At 36.5% G+C, this 21,775-nt stretch overlaps 1 protein-coding gene across 4 annotated transcripts in view; it reads left to right on the top strand.

Moving 5' to 3' along the window:
* The window catches only part of LOC123323036 (serine/threonine-protein kinase Genghis Khan), a 163,785-nt gene extending 146,539 nt beyond the window's left edge, over positions 1 to 17,246 (top strand). For all 4 annotated transcript variants that reach the window (XM_044911233.1, XM_044911236.1, XM_044911234.1 and 1 more), the window contains 4 exons: positions 52 to 160; positions 6,320 to 6,485; positions 6,994 to 7,227; positions 16,280 to 17,246. In XM_044911233.1, the coding sequence (XP_044767168.1) occupies positions 52 to 160; positions 6,320 to 6,485; positions 6,994 to 7,227; positions 16,280 to 16,393 (623 nt within the window). In that variant the 3' untranslated portion in view covers positions 16,394 to 17,246. The remainder of the gene's footprint in view (positions 1 to 51; positions 161 to 6,319; positions 6,486 to 6,993; positions 7,228 to 16,279) is intronic.
* The last annotated feature ends 4,529 nt before the right edge of the window (positions 17,247 to 21,775 follow it).

Here is a 21,775-nt window from a genome sequence, read left to right on the forward strand (position 1 = left end):
ATTGAATTACATAGAAGTATCCCGAGTTATTTAATTGTTTTTTTTTTTTAGAGGAACTTATTAATTTAGATAATATAGTTACTCTTGATAGAGAAGGTAGAACTGTTCAAAGACCAAGAAGGAGATTTTCGTTGAGGGAAGGGAATAAATCTCAAAGAATGTGAGTATACTTGTCTTTTCACCGACGTTTTTCTTGTCACTACGTAATCATACGATGCTATATGTTTCTGTGCTCATCAAAAGTTGGAACCATAGAAATATTGAGAAAAAAGGTTTTTGACCATTTTCTATCATTTATATTGATACAAACCATATGATGTCATATATTTTTGAAATCAGTAAAAATTAAGCTTTCAAAAAATTGCACAGAAAAATAGTGTTCCCATTTAAAAAACATAACTTTGGGTATTAGCTTCGTAATTAAAAATCCTGCTAAAAAGGCGAGCACGCCCCTGGATTCTACGTAAAAAAGTGCCTGCATAATGTTTCAATTTCAGAGCTCTATAATCAGTATTAGCGGAGATATAAATTTATTTCAATATCGCCATTTTTCCAATTTTTGCTTATAACTCGAAAACAAAAAAAAGTGGCCAAAAATGACTACTACAATTGTTAGTTTCTCAGAAAAAGAGAATGAGAATGGGGTATCAGATTTTGTCTATTTCCTCTGGTTTAAAAGCTGTAGTGCTAAATTATCAAAATTTGCCCACCCTGTACATTCTCGAGCGCTTTTTTCTTATATTGAAGCAAATGATTCAAGATTAACGGAAAAAATATAATCGGAGTTTCATCAAGCCGAAACAATAAAAATTGACCATAAAAGTGACATAAATCAGTTTTTTTTTTTAATATCTCCTTTCCTGGTCTTCAAATTGTTTTCGGCATTCATTATAAAACTTGGAGAGCATAACAATTTAGCAAAGGCAATTTTTTCTACATTTGAACGTTTTTGAGATATATGGCGATGAATGTACATTAGGCTGGGTTTTTACATTGACCTTGGCCTTTCCCATGTGTGGCTAAGCTCCTTGCCCATATCTGCCTATAATTCGAAAACGGTTAAGAGTATGTAGAATTGCTTCAGACAAAAGTTGTATAGAATTTTATTATCTACAACTTTAATAATGAATACAGCAAGGATTACAGGAATAGGGAGATATTTGATAAAAAATGCCTAGTTATCATCTTCAAACTGTCAGATTAAGAAAACCCGCCCTGATCATTGTCAGATTAATGGGTCAACACCATCTGTATGAAAATCTGACACGCTCGGGTATGTACAAGTAACGATTTTTTTTTGCATTTTCAAAGGACCGCTGTGACCCTGCGTCACGTCCGAATTGTAAGTCCCTTGAAAAGTAGCTTTCTGTGGGTCCAATCAAGGTAACCTTCAAAAATATGACACGCTCGAAAAAAAAATTTTTTCAATCATTTTCAACTCTTCCGTACGGCCACCCCCACCACGCAAACTGTCAGATTAACATGAATTTATCATCAGAGCCGCGTAGGGCATATATACTTCATTCAACTTTATTTTAGCAGTCGGTTGGCCATGGAAATTTGACACATTTCACTCTGTATAGTACGAAAATGTGGGGTTATGAAGCTTGTCAAAACATTTTTGGGTTTTAAATCAACGCTATGTTGCCCGTTCTACGTAGAAGTTTCTGTTATTACGTATTTTATCACAATGTCGAATCTCTTCGGAAAATATGTGACGAACATAATTGAAGTTTATACAAACTGATTGAAGGCATACCAAATCCAGTTATTTGCATGGAAAATACAAGAGATCAGTATAATATCATAATATGCACTAGCTTGAGGAGAGTTGATGTTCGTTATCTTCTTTGGCTTACATCATTTGTAGATTTCAAAAATATTAACCCGAAGATGAAATGCATATGATGCAGTGGTTGGCAATGGGTATCTCCCGAAGGAATTAACAGATAATTACAAGAATGTTAAATTTTTCAATAAAAATTATCTTGCATCAATATAAGTAAAAGGAGTTGAAAGTTTCAAGTTAAGATGCAACTTCACCGTTGAACAAAAATTTCACATGAATAAACAGTAAGGGCAACTTGCGCGTATTTGTGGCTATTCATCTTAATACATTGATGTAATTATGATATTTAGGTGTTTATTAGTACCTTGAGACATTTACATTGTATAGGACAAGTCAAATGAAAAACAGAAAAATCCATTTTAGGGAACTCATTCTCCGATGACATTCATTGAAAATCCTGTAGGTAGTAAACTTTTCGCATTAATTCACTCAAACATAAAATTCTGCATGAAATGCCACCACTTTTTTGGGTCTCCCAATAGAAGGAAATTCTTTGTCATACTCTTCATTCACAATCTTTCTGATTGTGGAAATATTCAGCTGAAATATAAGTCGTTTAGATTCAGATGAAACCTTATATAAACTCTTTATTCTCTTACATTGAATATGTTCGCTACCGTCTGACGTATTGTGGATTTTAGAATATCAGGGTATAACTATTTGAATGAGCGGACCTGAATTCTAAATAGCACTTCCTGAAACCCTGTCTCTTTTTTCAATCACTTTCGGCATTTTCGTAATAAAAATTGATATTAGTTGTGGCAACGGCGTTATGACATTAACGACATTTCATGAGTGCCAACCTAACTTCGTTCTAGTTATAAAAACTTGAGAAAATTATTTCATGGCCAACCGACTGCTAAAATAAATTTGAATGAAGTATACAGTATCTTAATCTGACACGCTCGAGTATGAGTATCTCGAGTATCTTTGAGAACCTGCAGACGGACCCACCGCAGAAGGTGCATACATCATAAAACCTTTTTTTCTTCTACCATCTAAACTTCAAATCCACGCGACGACGCTCAAGTAAATCGGCTACCCAACTATAAGTTAGAAGTTTGAAAACGATGCTTTAGGGAAGCGCTCTGCCACGCATCAAATAAAACTTTTTGCACATAATACACTTTTGTTCTTTTATTATCATCAACGTGAGCACAGGTTCTTTCTCTATTCACTCCAAAACACTTCATTCGATCATGTTAAAAATGTATCAGCTAGGTGAGATACATTTTCCCTATTGAAATTGAAAGAAAAACCGAATTAAAAGATGATTAACACAAATTCATTTTAGATTTAGCGGAATATTTTATGATGCAAAATATTGACTTAACTTTTAATGTTCAATTTTCGTCCATTCATTCCATCCATTTTCTAACAGAACTAACCGTAGAATACCTAGTGGTGCTTCTATTACACGTACTTCGCTAACGTCCGACAAATACATACCTACTACGTTTTCTTTACGAATCGACGTATCTGCCATAAAAATTCGGCACTTCACAGTATAGTAAACACATGTAGTTCCTTCTTATTTACTAGAAAATGCTAGTACTTTTAGCATCAGCATGTTGCCCCTTTTTTATATAGAATCTACTGAAAGAAGAAAAACTATAGGGTTTTTATTTGAAAATCTTAAGTTTTGATGGATTTGACTTGTCCAACTTGATGGTATATATTCTTTTGTAAACAAAGAAATTTACCAAGAATATGGTGGATTTCATCACGTGAGACCACTTCACCAATCGAAAACTCAATTGTCGGCGTTGTGTTCCAAGGAGATGGGGCATTTTGCAAGTCGGTTAGGCGAAATCAGTAGTAAGGATAGTGGCTAATAGATACCATCAGGATTGGTACTATTATGGTTATGCAGATAGCTAATAGTTGTTACTCTTGCAAGCCATTCACAGTTTTCAAGTTGGAAATGAAAGATTGTGTGGCAGATAATCAATGAGCAAAAACATTCCGAACTGGTTATTCCTAGATAACACGACAAAAAGTTTACTTCGACTCGAACAAAGAGTAAAGGATGATTCATGCTAGACCGTGTCGGAGCCGGGCCGGGACCGACTCCGGGCCGTTGCAACCGGGTCGCCACTCTGAAAACACGGGCACGGCACGTGTCCCAACCGGTGTAGTGTGGATGGGTCAATTGAAATTGCTCATATAATTCTTTTACCGTGTCCCGTCCGGGTCCCGGTTCGGACCCGACACGGTCTAGCATGAATCAGCCTTAATGTTTCCTAGTTCGTTTTAAATTTGACCGTTGATTGAAGTACCCACTTCTGGAGTTTCGAGGCCTACTTGTGTCTATATTTCTTGAATGGATTGTGTTTATACACCCTGTTTATTTTCAGCCCAAACAGCAAATATGCTATGATACCTCATAATACTAAAGTAGTAGGTTGTTTCCTGTATAACCGGGAGAAATGCAGATGTCTGAAAATATTTCAGGGAGAAAGTTTATTGTTCGAAAATTTAGCATTCGAATTTTCAGCAAAAAATTATGTTTAGTTTTTCATAAACGTCTAATAGTCCATCGTGGATCATAATAATAGTTTATTCGCCCTTTAAAACACTACAAAATGAAAGTCAAGAAACAAAAAAAAGAATGTACAAAATTAATAATCATCAGTTGATGATTGGAAGACACGGTCGGCTATTCAGAAAGCTGATGATGCGGAAAATAGTGTGGTTATAAGTAATGATATTACAAGTACAGATAAATTAGTGAGTAGTGAATCGGACAACTTGTTTAACCGAAAACATCTTATATTAATAAAAGAGGATCTATGGTTTACTTCAAAATGCTTTATTGTTCAAATGATCGCACCAAATTGGACAATTCTTTTTTTGTTGTGTTTATTATTGTTAGAGCAAGGTTTATATAACAAAATATTCCCAAAAAAAATTGTACAGAACAGAAAAAAAGGCATTCCTTTTTCTTACGACCAATCGAGCAATCACGATGAGTTAGTTATTATTATCTACCCTAGAAATAATTTAAATGGCAAAACTAGGTTTGCCGGGTCAACTAGTTACAAATAAATAAAGTATTGGCTTACTTATTTCATTATTGTTAGGACAGTATGCAATAGAGATTATTTGGGAATATATTTCAACACAAATTTTAAATAAAAAAAAATATAATTGTTGAACAAAGTGAATCACATTTCTTGGGCATTCCGCTCTACTCCAACCGCATCCATGGAGATGCTATTAGACCTCCCCTCCCTTAACATTTTTGTCCAGGGATAGGCAAGACTAGTAAGCCAAAGGCTCCACCACCTAACGGTAAATGAATCTGATGAACTCATTTTTGTGCTTAATCGGCTCTCAGCCCAACTGGAGGCGGACGAGGTGGTGGGCATGAGAACTAATCAGATAATCACAAGAACCAGTACAGACGGAACCTTCAGTTCTCCGATTCAAAGCCTAGACAAATGGCTAGGTCACAAGGAACTCTATTTACAAGGACCTTGTTGGGTTACCGATAGCTCTAGAACCAAACAGGGCTCTGGAGCAGGAGTCTACAGTCGTAGACCCCTGACTGAACTCTGAGTTGGTGTTGGCAGGTTGACGACAGTATTTCAAGCGGGAATTTTCGCCATTAACCTATGCGCCAATCATCTTGCTTTACATGAGTAGGACGGGTAGGTCAATAAAAATCAAATTATCAAACTGCCATCAAATCTCTGTCAGCTGACAAATGCAATTTAGCACAGGTACTCAAATGCAGATCTAACCTCTCCAAACTGGGATGTCACAACAGGCTGCAACTTATTTGTGTTTCTGGACACTCAGGCTCTAGAGCCAACGAGTAATCGGAAGCTCTAGCCAGAGAAGGCGCAACCTCAGCGTTTACTGGCCCAGAACCAACTATAGGAGTTTCTAATTCCTTAATCAGGGAATGAAGCAATAGCTGGATAAGGCGGAAGGTGCTGGAATATTGGAGCCACCGTTCTGGATTTCGTCACTCACACAGGCAGGCCCAGTGCCTCCCAGTCTATATACCTACCAATTACCACTCTTCAGGCTCTGCCTAGAGGAGGCGAAACGATTGAGCACATCCTCTATGACTGCCCGGCGGTATACAGAGTCAGAGTTGGAGTCTTTGACCCTCCCAAGGTGAATCTACAGGAAGTCAAGAATCATTCCCTTACCTACATCACCTCCTTTTTGAGTATGATGAGACTGGAGAGAGAAGTTTAGCTCTCTGAGCTTGTTTGTGTACCACAATATACCTCTTTGGTCGCGATGGCAGGTTTGGCGGGCCCGACCAACACGCCCAACAATCTGTAATCATATTTCTTAGAATAACATGCATCATTCATCTTATTCTTGTCAAATTTGTTTGTTTTGTGATTTTTTAGTATTCCTTTCAAGATAATTAAATCACCAACAAAATCAATGAATACTCAATTCACTAACACCGACATTAGATGAAATAATTCGTAATCTATTTTATAGGAGTACAGATCGCAGATCTAAGATGATCTCAGCCCCTACCAATTTCAATCACATCAGTCACATGGGACCAGGGGAAGGAATCCAACGTCAGAGATTAATAGATCTTGCTACTAATCTCGTAGATAATTCTGAACCTCTCCAGCATATAAACATCACGCAACCCAAAGTAAGTTATTCCGCCTTTGAGTTTATTCTCAGAGTCTGGTAAAACAGAAGTCAATCCATCGCTCTTGCTGGATGCCTTTCCGGTTTGTATTGCATTGGATAGTTACATCCGGTGGATCACCACTTTCAATCTGGATTGAAAATTATCACGGAAATTGCCTCGGCCGCGTTGATTCATCAGGTACCTTTAAACTTACACTTTATCCTGCGTGTATTTTCGCAGGTCCGAGAGGATGGCGTGCAAATTATTTCGAGACCAAGGCCCGGTTGTACAGTTCAAATTCGAGCCGAGCTCAACATTGAGCCTACTTTAACCTGCCAAAATTGTACGGAATTGCCAAAGCTGAGCTGGGTTTAAATTTGAACTGAGCTTGAACTTGAACGCTACAACTTGTTCTTAAAAATGCAAAGGCTTTTCGCGGAAGGAAAAAGGAAAAGAATATTTATCATAAACGATATTTTACCATGTCAACTTGTACTAACTAAATTGTACTTCTGCATAAAAATAGCAACCAATCAAAATGGCCCCATTACCTCCGAAGAATTCTGCCGAGAGAAAACGACCGGAAATATCTTATCCGACGCCGATAAGACCATCATTTCCTGCATATAATGGCGCAAAAAGATCTGCACCTCCCAGACCACGTGATTTGCCACCCGCTCTTCCAAGGCCTTCAGATACTTCACCATCTCCAGACCCCACGAGTATAGGAAGCATGTCTTCTTTACACGAAATAATCAAGGTAGGCTTTTTATTTCATTATTTCCGTTCATTGAAATTTGTTGACAAAAATTTCCGATAAGATTGATCAGGTTTATAGAGCTCAAGCTTCAAAGAAGGATAAGCCTGTTCATATAACCAGAAGTTTAACCCAGCTCTCGAGTATGGTTATCTACGGTTATCTGCGGTCCAAAATGATGACGTTGAAGGGCTAGTTCTTGATGTCACGTATTATAACCAGCAATGACCAAAAGCGCTTGAATGCAGTTGGTTATTGTTGGTAATTACCAATGATGACCAGGTTATTCGCTTGAAATTCATTTACGTATTGCCATCACAGCTTTTTATATACGACGATGTATTGATATCTAGTTAGCCTATACCAGTTCCATGCATTAAAAAAATATTGCGGTACCATAGCAACGAACAATAACCCATTAGAAGTGTCAGTGTGAAGTTTGAGGTCAAAAAAGTAAACCAGAGTCAACCCCTGCCAACTTATATAGACAGAAATGCAAATGGCTATTCTTCAGATCTCATAACGGGCCGCTTGGCCACACAGTGCTTTTTGGCTTGTGGAAAAAGTTGGAAAATATGATGCTATACTATAATCGTTCAAAAAATAATACCATTGAGTTTGAATACGTCCGAGTTGAATATTCAAAGATGATGCAAAACCAAGCATTATTATTATGAAAATCCTACCAATTTGAGATGAAATACAATTTTGCAACTGAGTACTTATTTATGGATGTATTTTCAGTATTTGAAAACTCAACATTCCTTTAACAAATTTTTCTCGAAAATGGTTTAGCAGAAAAAATTGACAGTTTACAAAAGAGGGGACTTCGAAGATCCAGTCAACAGGAGAAATTACAAGAATACCAATAAATTCATTTCTGGTTTACTGTGGTAGTTATGTCGTATTCGTAACCAATATCATTTTCTACAGAACAACTTCTTAGAGATATGGTTTAAGGGTTAATAAAAATTCCGCTCCTTCCTAAACTGCTCTTATTTTATTTTCCAATAATTTGTACTTGAATACTTTTACAACACCCCCTGCAATGCAGTCGTTTTATTAAATAGTATACCTTTTCAGTTTCATGGAGGGTAATTTCAGTGTTCAATTTTAATTGTTACTGTACCTATGAATCAATAGTTGAAAAAAATCAGGATTCATTTTTTAATCAACTAATTTTTCATTGATTTATCAGTACCTAATGTAGTATCTTCAGTTTTATTGCAAATGAATGAAATAGTTTCATTTGTAAATTACAAGTAAGACGACGCAAAGTCTACTAGGGTTCAGAATTTCAAATCGAACGAATCGATTTTAAAAATGGCCCACTTTCTACGGCCGCTGCCACAGAGCAGTAGTTCCGATTTCTGCCGGTAGCGCTGCGCTAGAAACAGTGTCAAAGAATTTCAGCAAAAATCCAATCAATGAAAAATTAGTTGATTAAAAAATGAATTTTGATTTTTTTTAGCTATTGATTTATAGGTACAGTAACAATTAAAATTGAAGACTCAAATTACCCACCATGAAACTGAAAAGGTATTCTACCTAATAAAACGACTGCATTGCAGGTTTTCTGTATTGACAGTACGTTTTCAGCGCCATCTCATTGTCAAATGTGTTTTCACTGACCAAAATGTAGTCGGTTTTTAATACTAGAGATATGAAGGCGTTTCCTATCTTTCTACTCTATAATCTTTGAAATGAGTGATATATTAAGGAGAAAAAGATGATCTGTCAATTATTTTAAGATTGTGTTTGTTTGAATTTTGCGATTTTCCGGAACTAAATACTTCTCTCTAACAAATTGATATTCTTCAGGTTTGTATCTTGACCTGTTCTTTTGTGATTGTTTTGTTGAGTGCTCTTTTTGTCTTTTAAGCCCTGAAGAAGGAGTAATTATCTCTGAAACGTAGGCAAATTGAATAAGATTTGAGAGTAAATACAGTCCAAATTCCTGATAAGTTTTTCATTTAACCTTAATCATGGATGAAAACAAAACTGATATTATTTTTGATTTCTATGGTAAGACTAGACTCTAGCGCCTCAGCCAAATCGCACCGGCTGAAGGGCGAACTAGCTTTAGTTCGCAACCGCTTGGTTGCATTTCTGCCTATATAAGTTGGCAGGGGTTGACCAAATGTCAGTGATAGTGACCGAACAGCCGACAGTGCGGAGTGAACCTGGTGTCCAGATCCATAGATCGTTGGTACCAGAGTGAAATAACCGAGCAGAATTAGCGAACGGACATGGCGACTTTTAAAATTGAGGAAAGGCAGGAGAGCCTGGACAGGCTTAATGCGGTACAAATACACGAAGTGATTAACTATCTGTGTGCAAGACTTAATGAATTGGTGAGGGAAGATACACCTAAAGGAGCCGAAGATATTCATCTTCGGCTCCTCATCATCCGAAGAGGAAAAAACATCCGAAGAGGAAAAAAGGCAAAAAACATAACATATACCTACAACGGCGAAACCGCAAACAGTTACGCCCCGCTGGTGATGAAAACAGAGACAAATGTTCAGGCCGAACCGGACGAAGAAGAAGAAGTGGAAGGAATCAGCACAGGAAAAATCGAGGCAAATAAAAAGAGGACATTCAAGAGCCAAGACTGGATGAAGGAACAGAAAACAAAAAAGGCACATACCCCAATCACCATAAAGAAGAGAGAAGACTGGGTTAGAGTTGAATTAGAGAAATTATGAAAAATGGAAAAATCAATTACACGAGAGCGACAACAACTAGATACGGCATCAGAGTGCAATCACAGACCATTCACGACTACAGAAACCTCAGAAAAAAAAATTAAAACATTCCAATGACCACATACACACTGAGAGAGGAACGACCACTGAAAATTAATGCGAAGGGGGTGCCGACGGAATTCTCCCTAGCAGATATAGAAAAGGACCTGATAGAAAAAGGATACCCCACCAGAAAAATAACATGGATGACAGGATTGACAGTTAAACATGGATATGAACTACCACTGGTCCTAATCGACATAGACAGGAAATACAAATCGATTCATGAAATTGGTAAGATAAGAGGAATTGACATTGAAATGGAAGGCTTGAGAAAAAAATAGCATTATACAATGGTTAAGTAGAATAGCTATAGGCTAAACTTCGCCTCATGATTGTATTCATAGAGTACAAAATAAAGGCCCTTTATTATTATTATTATTATTATTATTATTATTAATGCCACAGATGCCAAGAATAAGGTCACGTACAGAGGAACTGCACGGCTGAATATCGATGCCTGAAGTATAGTGAGCACCACTCAACACAACGCGAAAAAGAAAAGACTATACCCGCAAAATGTGCAAACTGCGGTGGGCCTCACCCAGCCAATTCAGTGAAGTGCCCCAAAAAAACCAATGAAGAGATTACCTGAAAAAGTATTCCATTGGTAAACAGAACACTTTCAAATAAAAACAATTCAGAAAGAGCAAGAGGAAGAAAAGAAAACTGGTCAAACAACAACAGAGGACTACAAATTCAATATAGCGAAAGAAATCGCAGAACTCCTGCTAGGCATTGCAGAACTGAAACCGACCGAAGAACAATTCAACAAATACACCCGTAGAATCGGGCAGATACTGAATTTCCCAAAATTATGAGAAGAAAACTGAAAGGAATAAAAATCATTGCATGGAATTGTGACGGAATTAAAACGAGGAAAGACGAATTGATTGCTATCGCAGTTGAAAAAAATTCTGATATAATTCTACTTCAGGAACGAAACTCAAAGAAAGCAAAAATATAAAAATGAGAAACTACATAACATATAGAAGAGACCGAAACAACAAAGAGGGAGGTGGCGTAGCAATTCTAATAAAAAAGGATATTGTGCAACACCCACTACCAATAAAAGACAATGAACCTACGGCATCGAAATTACAAGAAAAAACAACGAAATAATTCAGATCTACTCGATTTACATCCCAAACTTAACCCTCAATTTGATTCCGTATCCTAAGAGATACGCCATATTCACGCAAGTATTATTCTGTGTAGAGGGCTGCATCAGGTTTCATAATGTAGTATATTATATATATAGACCTCATTTCATTCAAACCCACAACTATTTCCGCCATGCATACATGTTTGTTGAAAATACAGTGTTATTAGTTAGTAATGTTGGTTTTTCATAAATGCTCTTGCCAAATTAAGGGTTAACGTCTCTTTATATGCTCCAAGGAATTAACCAACCAAGGTGTACACAATGTAATCAAATACTTACCATCAGACATATTCTGGTAGAATGCCAACAATTCCAAGAAATTCGTGAAGAACTCAAAATCGAAGATAACTTAGCAGGTATCCTTAAGTATGAAGATGAATCTGAAAAAAGATAGTAGAATTTTTGGATCGAACACGCCTTTCAACAAAAATTTAACTTACCTTTTAGATTAATCAGATTATATTTTATGTTCGCTTACAATTATAAGACGGCTAATGACCTTTGTAGTCGATGCCAATACACACAAAAAAAAAACGAACTAGACGACATCATTAAACAAGGGAGCAAAATCCCATTTTAGTAAGCTATGTTTCAATCTGGAGACCTCAATGCTAAAAACACGGAATGGAAATGCAAGGCAACCAACCAAAGAGGAAAAACACTAGCACGATATACAGAGAACAGAAATATCCAAGTTCTCGCACCGGGCGAAGAAACGCACTTTCATAGAGGAAAAGGCGGCATTCTAGATATCGGCCTGTATAAAAATATAAGCGACAACATAAATTTGGAAGTGATGGACGAATCCACAACAAACCATCACCCCGTGGTAATCACCATCGGAGAAGAAAACGCCAAGAAAAAGAAGACTACACACAACTGGGAAGAATTCGAGAAAACTGCAGAAAAACAGTGCAGTGAGTGCACTACAGGAGCGCGATTTTCAAATACATTTCAATTAGTTCTCCAATAATCGACATGGGGTATTTCTCAAATTTAATGAAATATCTGTAAGCCATACTTCAAAGAATTGGATTGACTCATCATATTATGATTCGAGAACAAATTAATGAAAATAATTTGATCTGTATAATAGCACCAAGAATGAATGGTAAATCCAATTATTGTGAAAATATTACATATTTCAAATTCAATTTATCGTTCAGCAAGAACCAACAAAAAGGTGTAGTGTCATCTCTTCCTACAAAATTGTGTAAATGAACTCATGAATCCAAATATTATCAGGAAGTTGAGAGTTAAGGAAGTGTGAGCAAAAACCGAGAAAAACTGAATTCTCCGCTGAATAAATTCACCTACACAAAAAAAAACAAAACCAAAATTCATCTCAAAATATAAATATGAAATTCAAATAACTGCATTAATAATTACAAGGAGAATCTTGAAGAACTATCGTATTCCCATTTTATCGAATTCTCTATTTTGTAGGTAGTGTCAATAAATTATCACGATCCCGAATTGTTGCCTTTTTTTTTCTCGTGTGTTGGAAACGGTTTGATCGTTTATATTTTTCACATGATTATTCAATTAAATATGTTAACAAAAGTTGAGCGAAGTGGTTACAAAACTCTTTTTCAAATCACATTCATAACTGCAAGTCTGTGAAAAATCATCAATAGTAAATTCTAATTCAATACTACGTTTTATAATTCATACCAAGTCTGTTTTTGACGATTTTTGATATGTGGCAAGTTTTGATGCATTTGATGATTTTTTAAGAACCCCACATTCTTTTAATTGTGGACATTTCTTTGGCGTAGATAAAAGTTTCATCGGTGACTGTTTCGAAGTGCTATCAGCTTGTAATATTTGATGAAATTTCACAATATCGTTTGTATCAAAATGAATTTTGCAAAACGCACTGTATGTATTTACCGGAATTGTATTTATTTAGGAATTTTTGGAAAAGGAAAATACACTAACATAATCATTTTCTGAAGATTTATTATTGCCCTTGCAGCTAGGTATACAACATTTATTAGGTATGATACGAAATCGATCCTACATCAAAATCGAGTTCAAAAACGTTTACACGTTAGGTACTTTACCAAATGAAAGTTCACTTCATTTCTTTTCATCAAACAATTCACTTCACTCATAGACTTTTTCCTCAGCATACAAGTCACTTGACTCGTGGTTTTTTTTCCCTCATCACACAATTCACAGCACTTTCAAGCACTAAAAACAAAAAACCTAAAACTGAACCTAACCTACAAACAACACGACGCCGGCAAGCACGATACGAGAACTGGAAATTCTAGGCCATCCCCTGTGTTGCCAAACTTCTCCCTCATCACGGCTATGTGTTAAGAGTGCTGTGATGCACCTAATTGGACCCAAGTTGACCATATTTTGGGAAAATACCAAATCGTCTCTGATGTATACTAGAACTCCATCACACTTGTTTACATCTCCCCCATTATAGATACAGCAATAATGTTCCAGATTAAATAAGCCCACATCACTCATCTGATTTGTCTCACTCAAAACAACCACATCAAACCTCCCGGGTAACAGCCGAAGAAAGCACATCAGTTCGTCATAATTTTTATTCAAGCTTCTTATATTTACATGAACTATTTTGAATTGATTAGGCCCTCTAATGAAGCCACTAAGCTCCGAGACATCCTCGGCTATTATGGTATCGACGACTGAACTACTGTTATCTCTAATAAAAGGACCCATATTGACAAATACATATAGAAACTGAGAAACAAATACAACAAAGAAAGAAAGTTATAATCTATCAATTTTCAATACAGCGTGATATTTCTACTTTGCCGCTTTTTTACTAGTAGAACCCTTTGATAATGTTGAGGCCTTGTTGGGTGTCTTGGACCCCTTATCCGAAGAATTGAGCCTTTTCTTCCTTCTCTGATCTAAATCCTTAGTATTCCTCAATACCCTCTCCAAGCCGGTTACCTCCTCAAGAATTTTTGAATTATCGAGGAATTGGATGTGCGTATTCTCCTTTAAATAGTTGCTGCCCTCTGGTCACAGGAAATGGAGAACCTGGAGCACTTCGATCTCTGCTCTGTCTCCTTATTCTCATCACCTGTCTAACCATATATAATACACGCCCAGATGCGTGGGACTATGGTAACTCGGTTCCCTTTCACAATCTGTTTGGAGTCCCTTTACTGTATACTATACATTGCGCGCACATGGCACATACACATACCTAAGAGTATTAACTCTTGCACATACACAGCACATACTTATACCCGATAAACTAACTGACTGCATTCTTAGTCCCTTGTTAATTCAGGTGCAATGGGGTAGTACTTTCTTTTGAATTCTTAAATAGTTAATGGACGGGCATGTCTCTTATTAAAAGAATAATTCTTTTATATTTTCCTAGATGAAACCAGGTTTTGCAGCCATCGATTGCAGTACAGTACAGTCTCGATATAATATATATTTTACTGGGTACTTATAATCTTATGATTTGTACTGAAAATCGAGTTTTTTGCTACTCCTTTTACTACTTAATAATTTCAAAGCACCAGTGCAGTACATTGTTGAATTCGGGACCTAACATCAGTGCCGAATTTAATGACGTCATTCGGGACTGGATACTAGTCCCGAGTCGGGCCTCTAGTCACAGCCGATAAAAATTAATTGTCTACTGGTACATGATTTAGGAGACAAAAATCTGTGGTCTGCTAGTAGCATTGAACTCTAAAAAAACTTCTTTTAGAGATCAATGGCTAGTAGCGATCGTTCTCCTTCTCTGTATTCTCCATAGAAGGAGTTGACACGTTGACATATTGGCGAATCCAAAAATCTAAACGCCGCCTAGCGGCCAAATCACTAACCTAGAAAGTGAGTAATAACTTGAGTTTAACTTCTTTGGGTTAGATATTTCCATTACATATTCGGTTACCAGTGAACTATATTCACAAAGTTTTTTGGATGTCTGACTAGAAAAATAGGTATTAAAATAATTTAGTGAGTATTTATATCAGTGTCATTCAGTTGAGAAACTATTTACCAATTTTCACTATAATTTTAGGTTAGGAGATATCTTTGTTCTAGATGAATTTTCTAGTGTTGGACATTTAAGAAAGGCAATGCGAATTTTCATTTCCATGATTTCAATAGTGTCGAGAAACCTGAGCAGAAGAAAGTATATGAGATTAAATTTCTGACATACCTGAAGTTGTACATGCATTACTGGACTTGCAATCTTCATGAGATGATATGTTGGGAACATTTCAAATGAAAAGTTGTGATTTGACTTGGAATTTTGCAAGCAGTTGAAAGTGATCAATAATTAAACCGTTCGACAAGAATTTCAAATTTCGTTAATGAAATTACAACTGTAGAATTAATTTTCAGGCGGTCTTGTTGAGTTGGTTGTAATTGCTGGAAAATAATTTCTGTGTTGGAATTTTGAACTGCATAATATGTTTTCATCCAAATAAATTATCTCAAATATTTACATTCATTTATTTCCACAAATTACATAATTCATGTGAGTGTGATGATAGAATGAAATCTTCTGGATATAAGTTCTTGTAAAATCTTCATCAAACGACACCAACATGTTCAGGAAAGTTCTGGAGGAACCCGAGCACAATCAATAATCCCATAATTATTCACTACCTTTACAAATATCTCTATAATCGAATAAAATCTACGATAATATTGCTTTCACAATAGAGTTTTCACGATGATTACTCATTTTCCGCCATGTTTGTTGACAAGTCGCAGCGCCCTCATCGGTAGTTGGATTCGCCAATAGTTGAGACATGCGGTACTAAAGAGATTATTCTTATAAACTAACTCTGTGTTTAGAGTAGTCGTTCGATGGTTTTTCCCTGTTACCTATTATACCTAATATTATATTATGAGGCAAATGAAATTAACAAATATCGAAAAGGCCCAAAAGATTCTCTCAATTTGAGATATCATAATAAGATGTCAATAGCCCCTATGATGAAATAATGTGCTACTTCTGAAACTCAACGGTCTTACATAATTTGAACTTTAGTTAGTCAGTGTTCTTTGAACAGTTACAATTTGTCTTACATAAAATTTCAACTACAAGTTCTTGTTCTAGGGCGCTGAAAAAAGCAGTCCGAGGCATTCGATAGCAAGCAATAACAGTTCCAATTTGTCTACCCCGCCTTCTCCTCAACCAGATCATCACAATAGTTCGAGTTACGATAGTTGAACTTTTCCAGGTTTGCCAACCCTATTTATTTTCATTTCATATTTGAAAACAATATTCTTTATTCAAAATATTCAAGTAGACTTACATGTAAAGTGTTTAATCTCCTCATAGGAAACCCCTTTCAATTTTTTCTGCATTATATATTTCAGATGATTATTATTTCCTTCGCATTAACAAATTGAACACTTTATGTATGTAGACTGATTAGTTACCTCATTTATAAGCTTTCACAGTTAACGATATTTATATTGAAGTTTATAATATATTTTGCGGAATCACTCAATTTGTTTTTGAGTTGATTTTTTTCTTCATCTTCATTTTGATCATAATTTCTAATTAAACCCTAGTCATAATATCATTAATCTGATGAATTATTGTTTATTGCCGAAAAACGTTTCAATGTACCTTTTCATGGAATTATAAAAGTGCAAACATTAATTTGGGTGAATAGTTTAGGCATTGTACTTATTTCTTGTAAAAATGAATGTTTTTATTTGTTTATATTGTTTATTTGATTAGTTTTATACATTTTCAAAGAGTGTCAATTAATAATAATAATAAACTTTGATTTTTAGGTCTGACAATCTCCTTATTTATTCAAAGAGCCAAAATGTATAACTTTCTATAATTGTATTTATTCATTCAATAATATTATTTATATCATTTTCCTTGAAAGCATTTATGTAATATTGTGATTATTGCAAGTGCATTGAATTGCCTTTGTAGACGTATATTTTGCCATGGCACAGAAATATATTTATTTGATTGATGAAATTCTCAAATGAATATTGATAATATGAAATTGTAATGAATTATCTTCATATGGAATTTTATTTCACAGTATTGAAATTTATTTATGCGTTTTATTTTTCATATTATAAATATATTTATTAATACTTACTGAACAATCCATACTAATTGTTTCCCCTTCAAAAACTTTTAGAACTTAAAACAACGATCTTCTGGTGGTAGCGCAAGTTTCATAAACGTGAGTGTACCTCTCCACAAAGAACAACGGTTGGCTGCATTACAAATGATGATATACAGGTGAATAAACTTATTTATGCCAATAAGTCCAGCTGATTATCATTCTCCTTGTGTGAAATTAGTGAAATTACCCTTAGGCTGCATTCGAAATGAATTCGCGGGCCGAAGTGCACTTCATCAAGTCTACCAAGGAATTCGAAAACGTTCTTGCAAGCTGCAAACTATAATTTCGGCAAGATATTTCGTGCCTTCTATGCTTCATGTGCTATGCCTATGTTGTGATCAGTTTTTAACTCTGTAACGGGTTTGGTCGGGAAAAGGGTTTAATCTCGAGCGCCAGCTATTCTTTCAATAGGGAGAAATAGCAAACCCACCCAGGTACCTACTAGTCGGAGACAGAGTTGGGTTTATCTAAGGTGGTAGCGATAACAAGTACTTTAAAACCGAATTTATTACAACAATCTAAATTACAGTGAACTATACAGTTATTTCCAAGTCAAGAAATATATTCAGCTGATGACCAAGTTCAAAAATAAGGAAAACAGAAATGTAATAACTTGTCACGGTGATCAGAAAGTGAAATCAATGAATCAAAGAATATTCTAATCAATTATATTCATTCAAACTATCAGGTATTAAAGAATGCAAACAATTAATAGCGGTTACTTTGATTCCTTCTGAGACAATAACGGATGTACGGGGTTTACACAAAATTTACAGCAACCGGGTGTCTCAGAAAGATCCAAGTCTCTTTAATCGGTTAATTTAGCAATGGGTTTGATCCCGAGCACTTCCAGTGATTTTCAGTGTACAGGCCAATCAGAATTTGAAACTATTCAATTACCGGACGGGGTTGATACAGGTGAAACACAATGCAACAATTTACAGGATAACGGGGTAGTTTATCGTGGTCTCTCCGTGGCAACCTTGGGTGTACACGCCAAGCATTACCAGTAGAAAAACTTCGAGACTTCTGCCGATTGGTTTCTGTCACAAGATAGCCAGGCGAGAGAAGTCTGCGGTAAACGGGAAATCTACACGGAACACAACAGGGGTATTACGGTATAGGTTATTGTGGTCCTTCTGTGGCAACCTTGGGTGTCACACGCCAAGCATTACCAGTAGAAGAACTTCGAGACTTCTGCCGATTGGTTTCTGTCACCAGATAGCCAGGCGACAGAAGTCTGCGTTAAACGGGAAGTCTAAACGTAACACAAATGGGGTAGGACGGGATAGGTTACTGTGGTCTTTCTGTGGCAACCTTGGGTGTCACACGCCAAGCATTACCAGTAGAAAAAACTTCGAGATTTCCGTCGACTGGTCTTGGTTCACCAGAGAACCAGGCGACAGAAGTCTGCGTTAAACAGGAGGATTAACAACAAGGATTAACACAATTTAACAAATAAAAGAATGCAACTTTGAATCACGAAGTATGCGGTATCAAGAAGAGACTTACAGTTTGTTCCGGTACAGTAACACCACCACTTAGCAAAAAAAATAAAGAAAAGCAAAGGAAAACTCTAATACGAAGAAAGACTTAATTAAAGCGGAAATGAATTAAAGAATCACGAAGAAATCAAGAAAAGAATCACTACCGAATCAAGACTGAAAACAGAATCGCAGGATGACTACCGAATGAATAATCATGAATTTATAACGAATGACTACCGAATGAATAATAATGAATCGAATTATCTTCGTCTGGTGGTGCGGCCCTATTTATTAACTCTCCAACATGTGGACGGTCACGTGATCAAAATTGCACTCAAAATTCGGAATTCTCGAATATTCTCCCGAAGAAATATTCTCGGTGGCGGTTATCTCTTTATCGGTAAAAGAAACTGTCGTTATCTGCAATCCACGATGTTTTATACTGAATTCGGTGTGTTTTTGTGGACGGAAAAACAACGCCGAATGCAGAAAGACACTTTTTCTTTATTTTGGATTCTTACGGCGGATTAATGATGGAAATTTCAATTATACGGAATTTGAATTTATTAATCAGGATTCTGAAAAATATTTCCACAATGAAACGGAATAACTATATTGAAACTGAAATTTCCATCAGACGGTGTTGCATTGTTTCAACTGGAAAATTCAGGGAAACGGATATTTAAAACGAGGCTTGATTTTTATTAAAAACAATCAAGTATCGTTACAACTCATTTGAGTATTTTGTCCGAAGCAAAGGTTATAGAGTAGAAAGATGGGAACCGAAACGACTAAAGTGATGTGAGCGCCATCTGTGTTACAAATGTGTTACTAAGACCTTTAAAGGCAGAAATATTCGCCATTGATCTGTGCGCAAGCCATTTGCTTAACATTGGTTGGGCGGGCAGATCAATAAAAATCCTAACGGATAGTCAAGCTGCGATTAAATCGCTCGCGGCAGACATATGCAACTCGGCACAGGTATTTGAATGCAGATCTAAACTCACCAAATTGGGAAGTTCAAACAGACTGCAACTGATTTGGGTACCTGGACACTCTGGCTTCAGTGGCAACGATGCATCGGATGCTCTAGCCAAAGAAGACGCAACATCAACGCTTATTGGCCCAGAACCAGTATAGGAATTTCCAATTCCTTAATCAGGGACCGAAACAACAGCTGGATACGGCAAAAGGTCCTGGAGCCCTGGCGCAACCGTCCTGGACTGTGTCACTCGCATAGGGCTATTTCAGTGCCTACCAGCTCATACACCAGTCGTTGGCTAGGATTTTCTAGAACTAATCTGAGATCTATAATGGCAGTTTTCACGGACACTGCAGACTCAGAGCCCACCCCAAAAAGCTTAGCATCGTCAATGACCCGCTCTGCAGACTCTGCTTAGAGGAGGACGAAACATTTGAGTATATCCTCTGTGACTGCCCGGCGGCAGACAGGGTCAGACATGGAGTTTTTGGCTCTCCGAAGATGATCCTAGAGGAACTCAAGAATTACTCCCCCTCCGACATCATCTCCTTTTTGGGCAGGTTGGGACTGGAGGGAGAGATCTAGCTCTATGAGCTTGCCTGTGTGCTACAATAGACCGCTTGGTCGCAGTGGCAGGTTTGGGTTCATCCGTCCAACACATCCAGCAATCAGTAAAGACCCTTAAACCGCTAAAAACATCAATTTGAGGGTCATTTGCAGGAAGATATGAAGTTTGATATGGCCATTTCGATCAAAGAGGATTTGAATGTTTTGATTCTCGTACCGCCTTTAGTTTATCTGTTATGAAAGAAAACTCGCAAATATCTTCATATGATAGTTACCGTTTAAGAGTACCTGGAACTTTCCTCAATGATTTGGAGTCATAATTTTTTTTCTAGAGGTCACCGTGAGCTTTAAAAACATATCCAAAATTGGGGATAATCGATTCACTAGTTTCTGAAAGAAAAATGTTTTCGTCATTTCCACATAATTTGCTCTTTCTCAAAAAACAAGTGAATTAGAGATCTGAACCTTTCAAGATCTAATGACATCAGTGGTGCCTTCAAATATATATCAATTATATCGTTCAAATATCTTCCAAGGGCCAAATCACCACGCTTACACCCCTAGTAGTGCCTTTTATTCGCTACTTCCTCTTTTAATTGTTGAGGCTGTCAGCTAAGTAACTTTCCTCAATATTAGCGGATCTCCATCCACCATGTCGCTTGATAGCTAATACATCAACTCACTGAACTTTTTTGCCAGCCCTCGCTATCGGCTATCGCTCGGGCGCAAATTCGTCGACCGGTAAATGTTACTTACGTCGCTTATAGTAAAAATAACTATTATTATATGTGACTGAAACGACGTTTAAGCGTAGAATCTCTTTGGAAAAAAGGCGTTTAAGTAATTAACAAAGAGAAAGGTTAATCTTTGGAATTAATCTCGTTTAATGAAACGGTGCATATGGCCATTAGCGAAAGAATCACTTTGGACTTGGACCCAGTTCAATTGACGGTCGGACCTGCTGAATGTTGTATATTTATATAAACAGGGTGAGTCTTTGAATCGTAAAAATGTTTCAACAGTAGACTCGTGAGGTCAAAAGAAACACATTCTTTCCTGTTCTATTTTTTTCGATTCGGCCTAATACAAAGATATAGCCATTTTAAATTTTCATTATGAGCTGTGCCACCCCTTGAAAAACAAAATTATTCTCAGAATAACTAGATAAATCTTTGACACTACACATCTGTGGATCTTTTAAAAAGAGTTGCATTCGGTCGAAGTACCCAATTTTTCGATTTTCACAGATATTTTTCATTTTTGAACGTCAAATTACTCGAAAACGGCGCATAATACTAGAAAATATGAAGAATACTTTCATTTTACAAAACGTTCAAATATTCATCAGATAGCGCCCAACTCAGTTCCAAGAGTTGTTTTTTTTTTTAATTTTTGGTAGTTGTATGGTACGTAAT

The sequence above is a fragment of the Coccinella septempunctata genome, chromosome 1 (genome assembly GCF_907165205.1).
Source record: "Coccinella septempunctata chromosome 1, icCocSept1.1, whole genome shotgun sequence".
NCBI classification, from domain to species: domain Eukaryota; kingdom Metazoa; phylum Arthropoda; class Insecta; order Coleoptera; family Coccinellidae; genus Coccinella; species Coccinella septempunctata.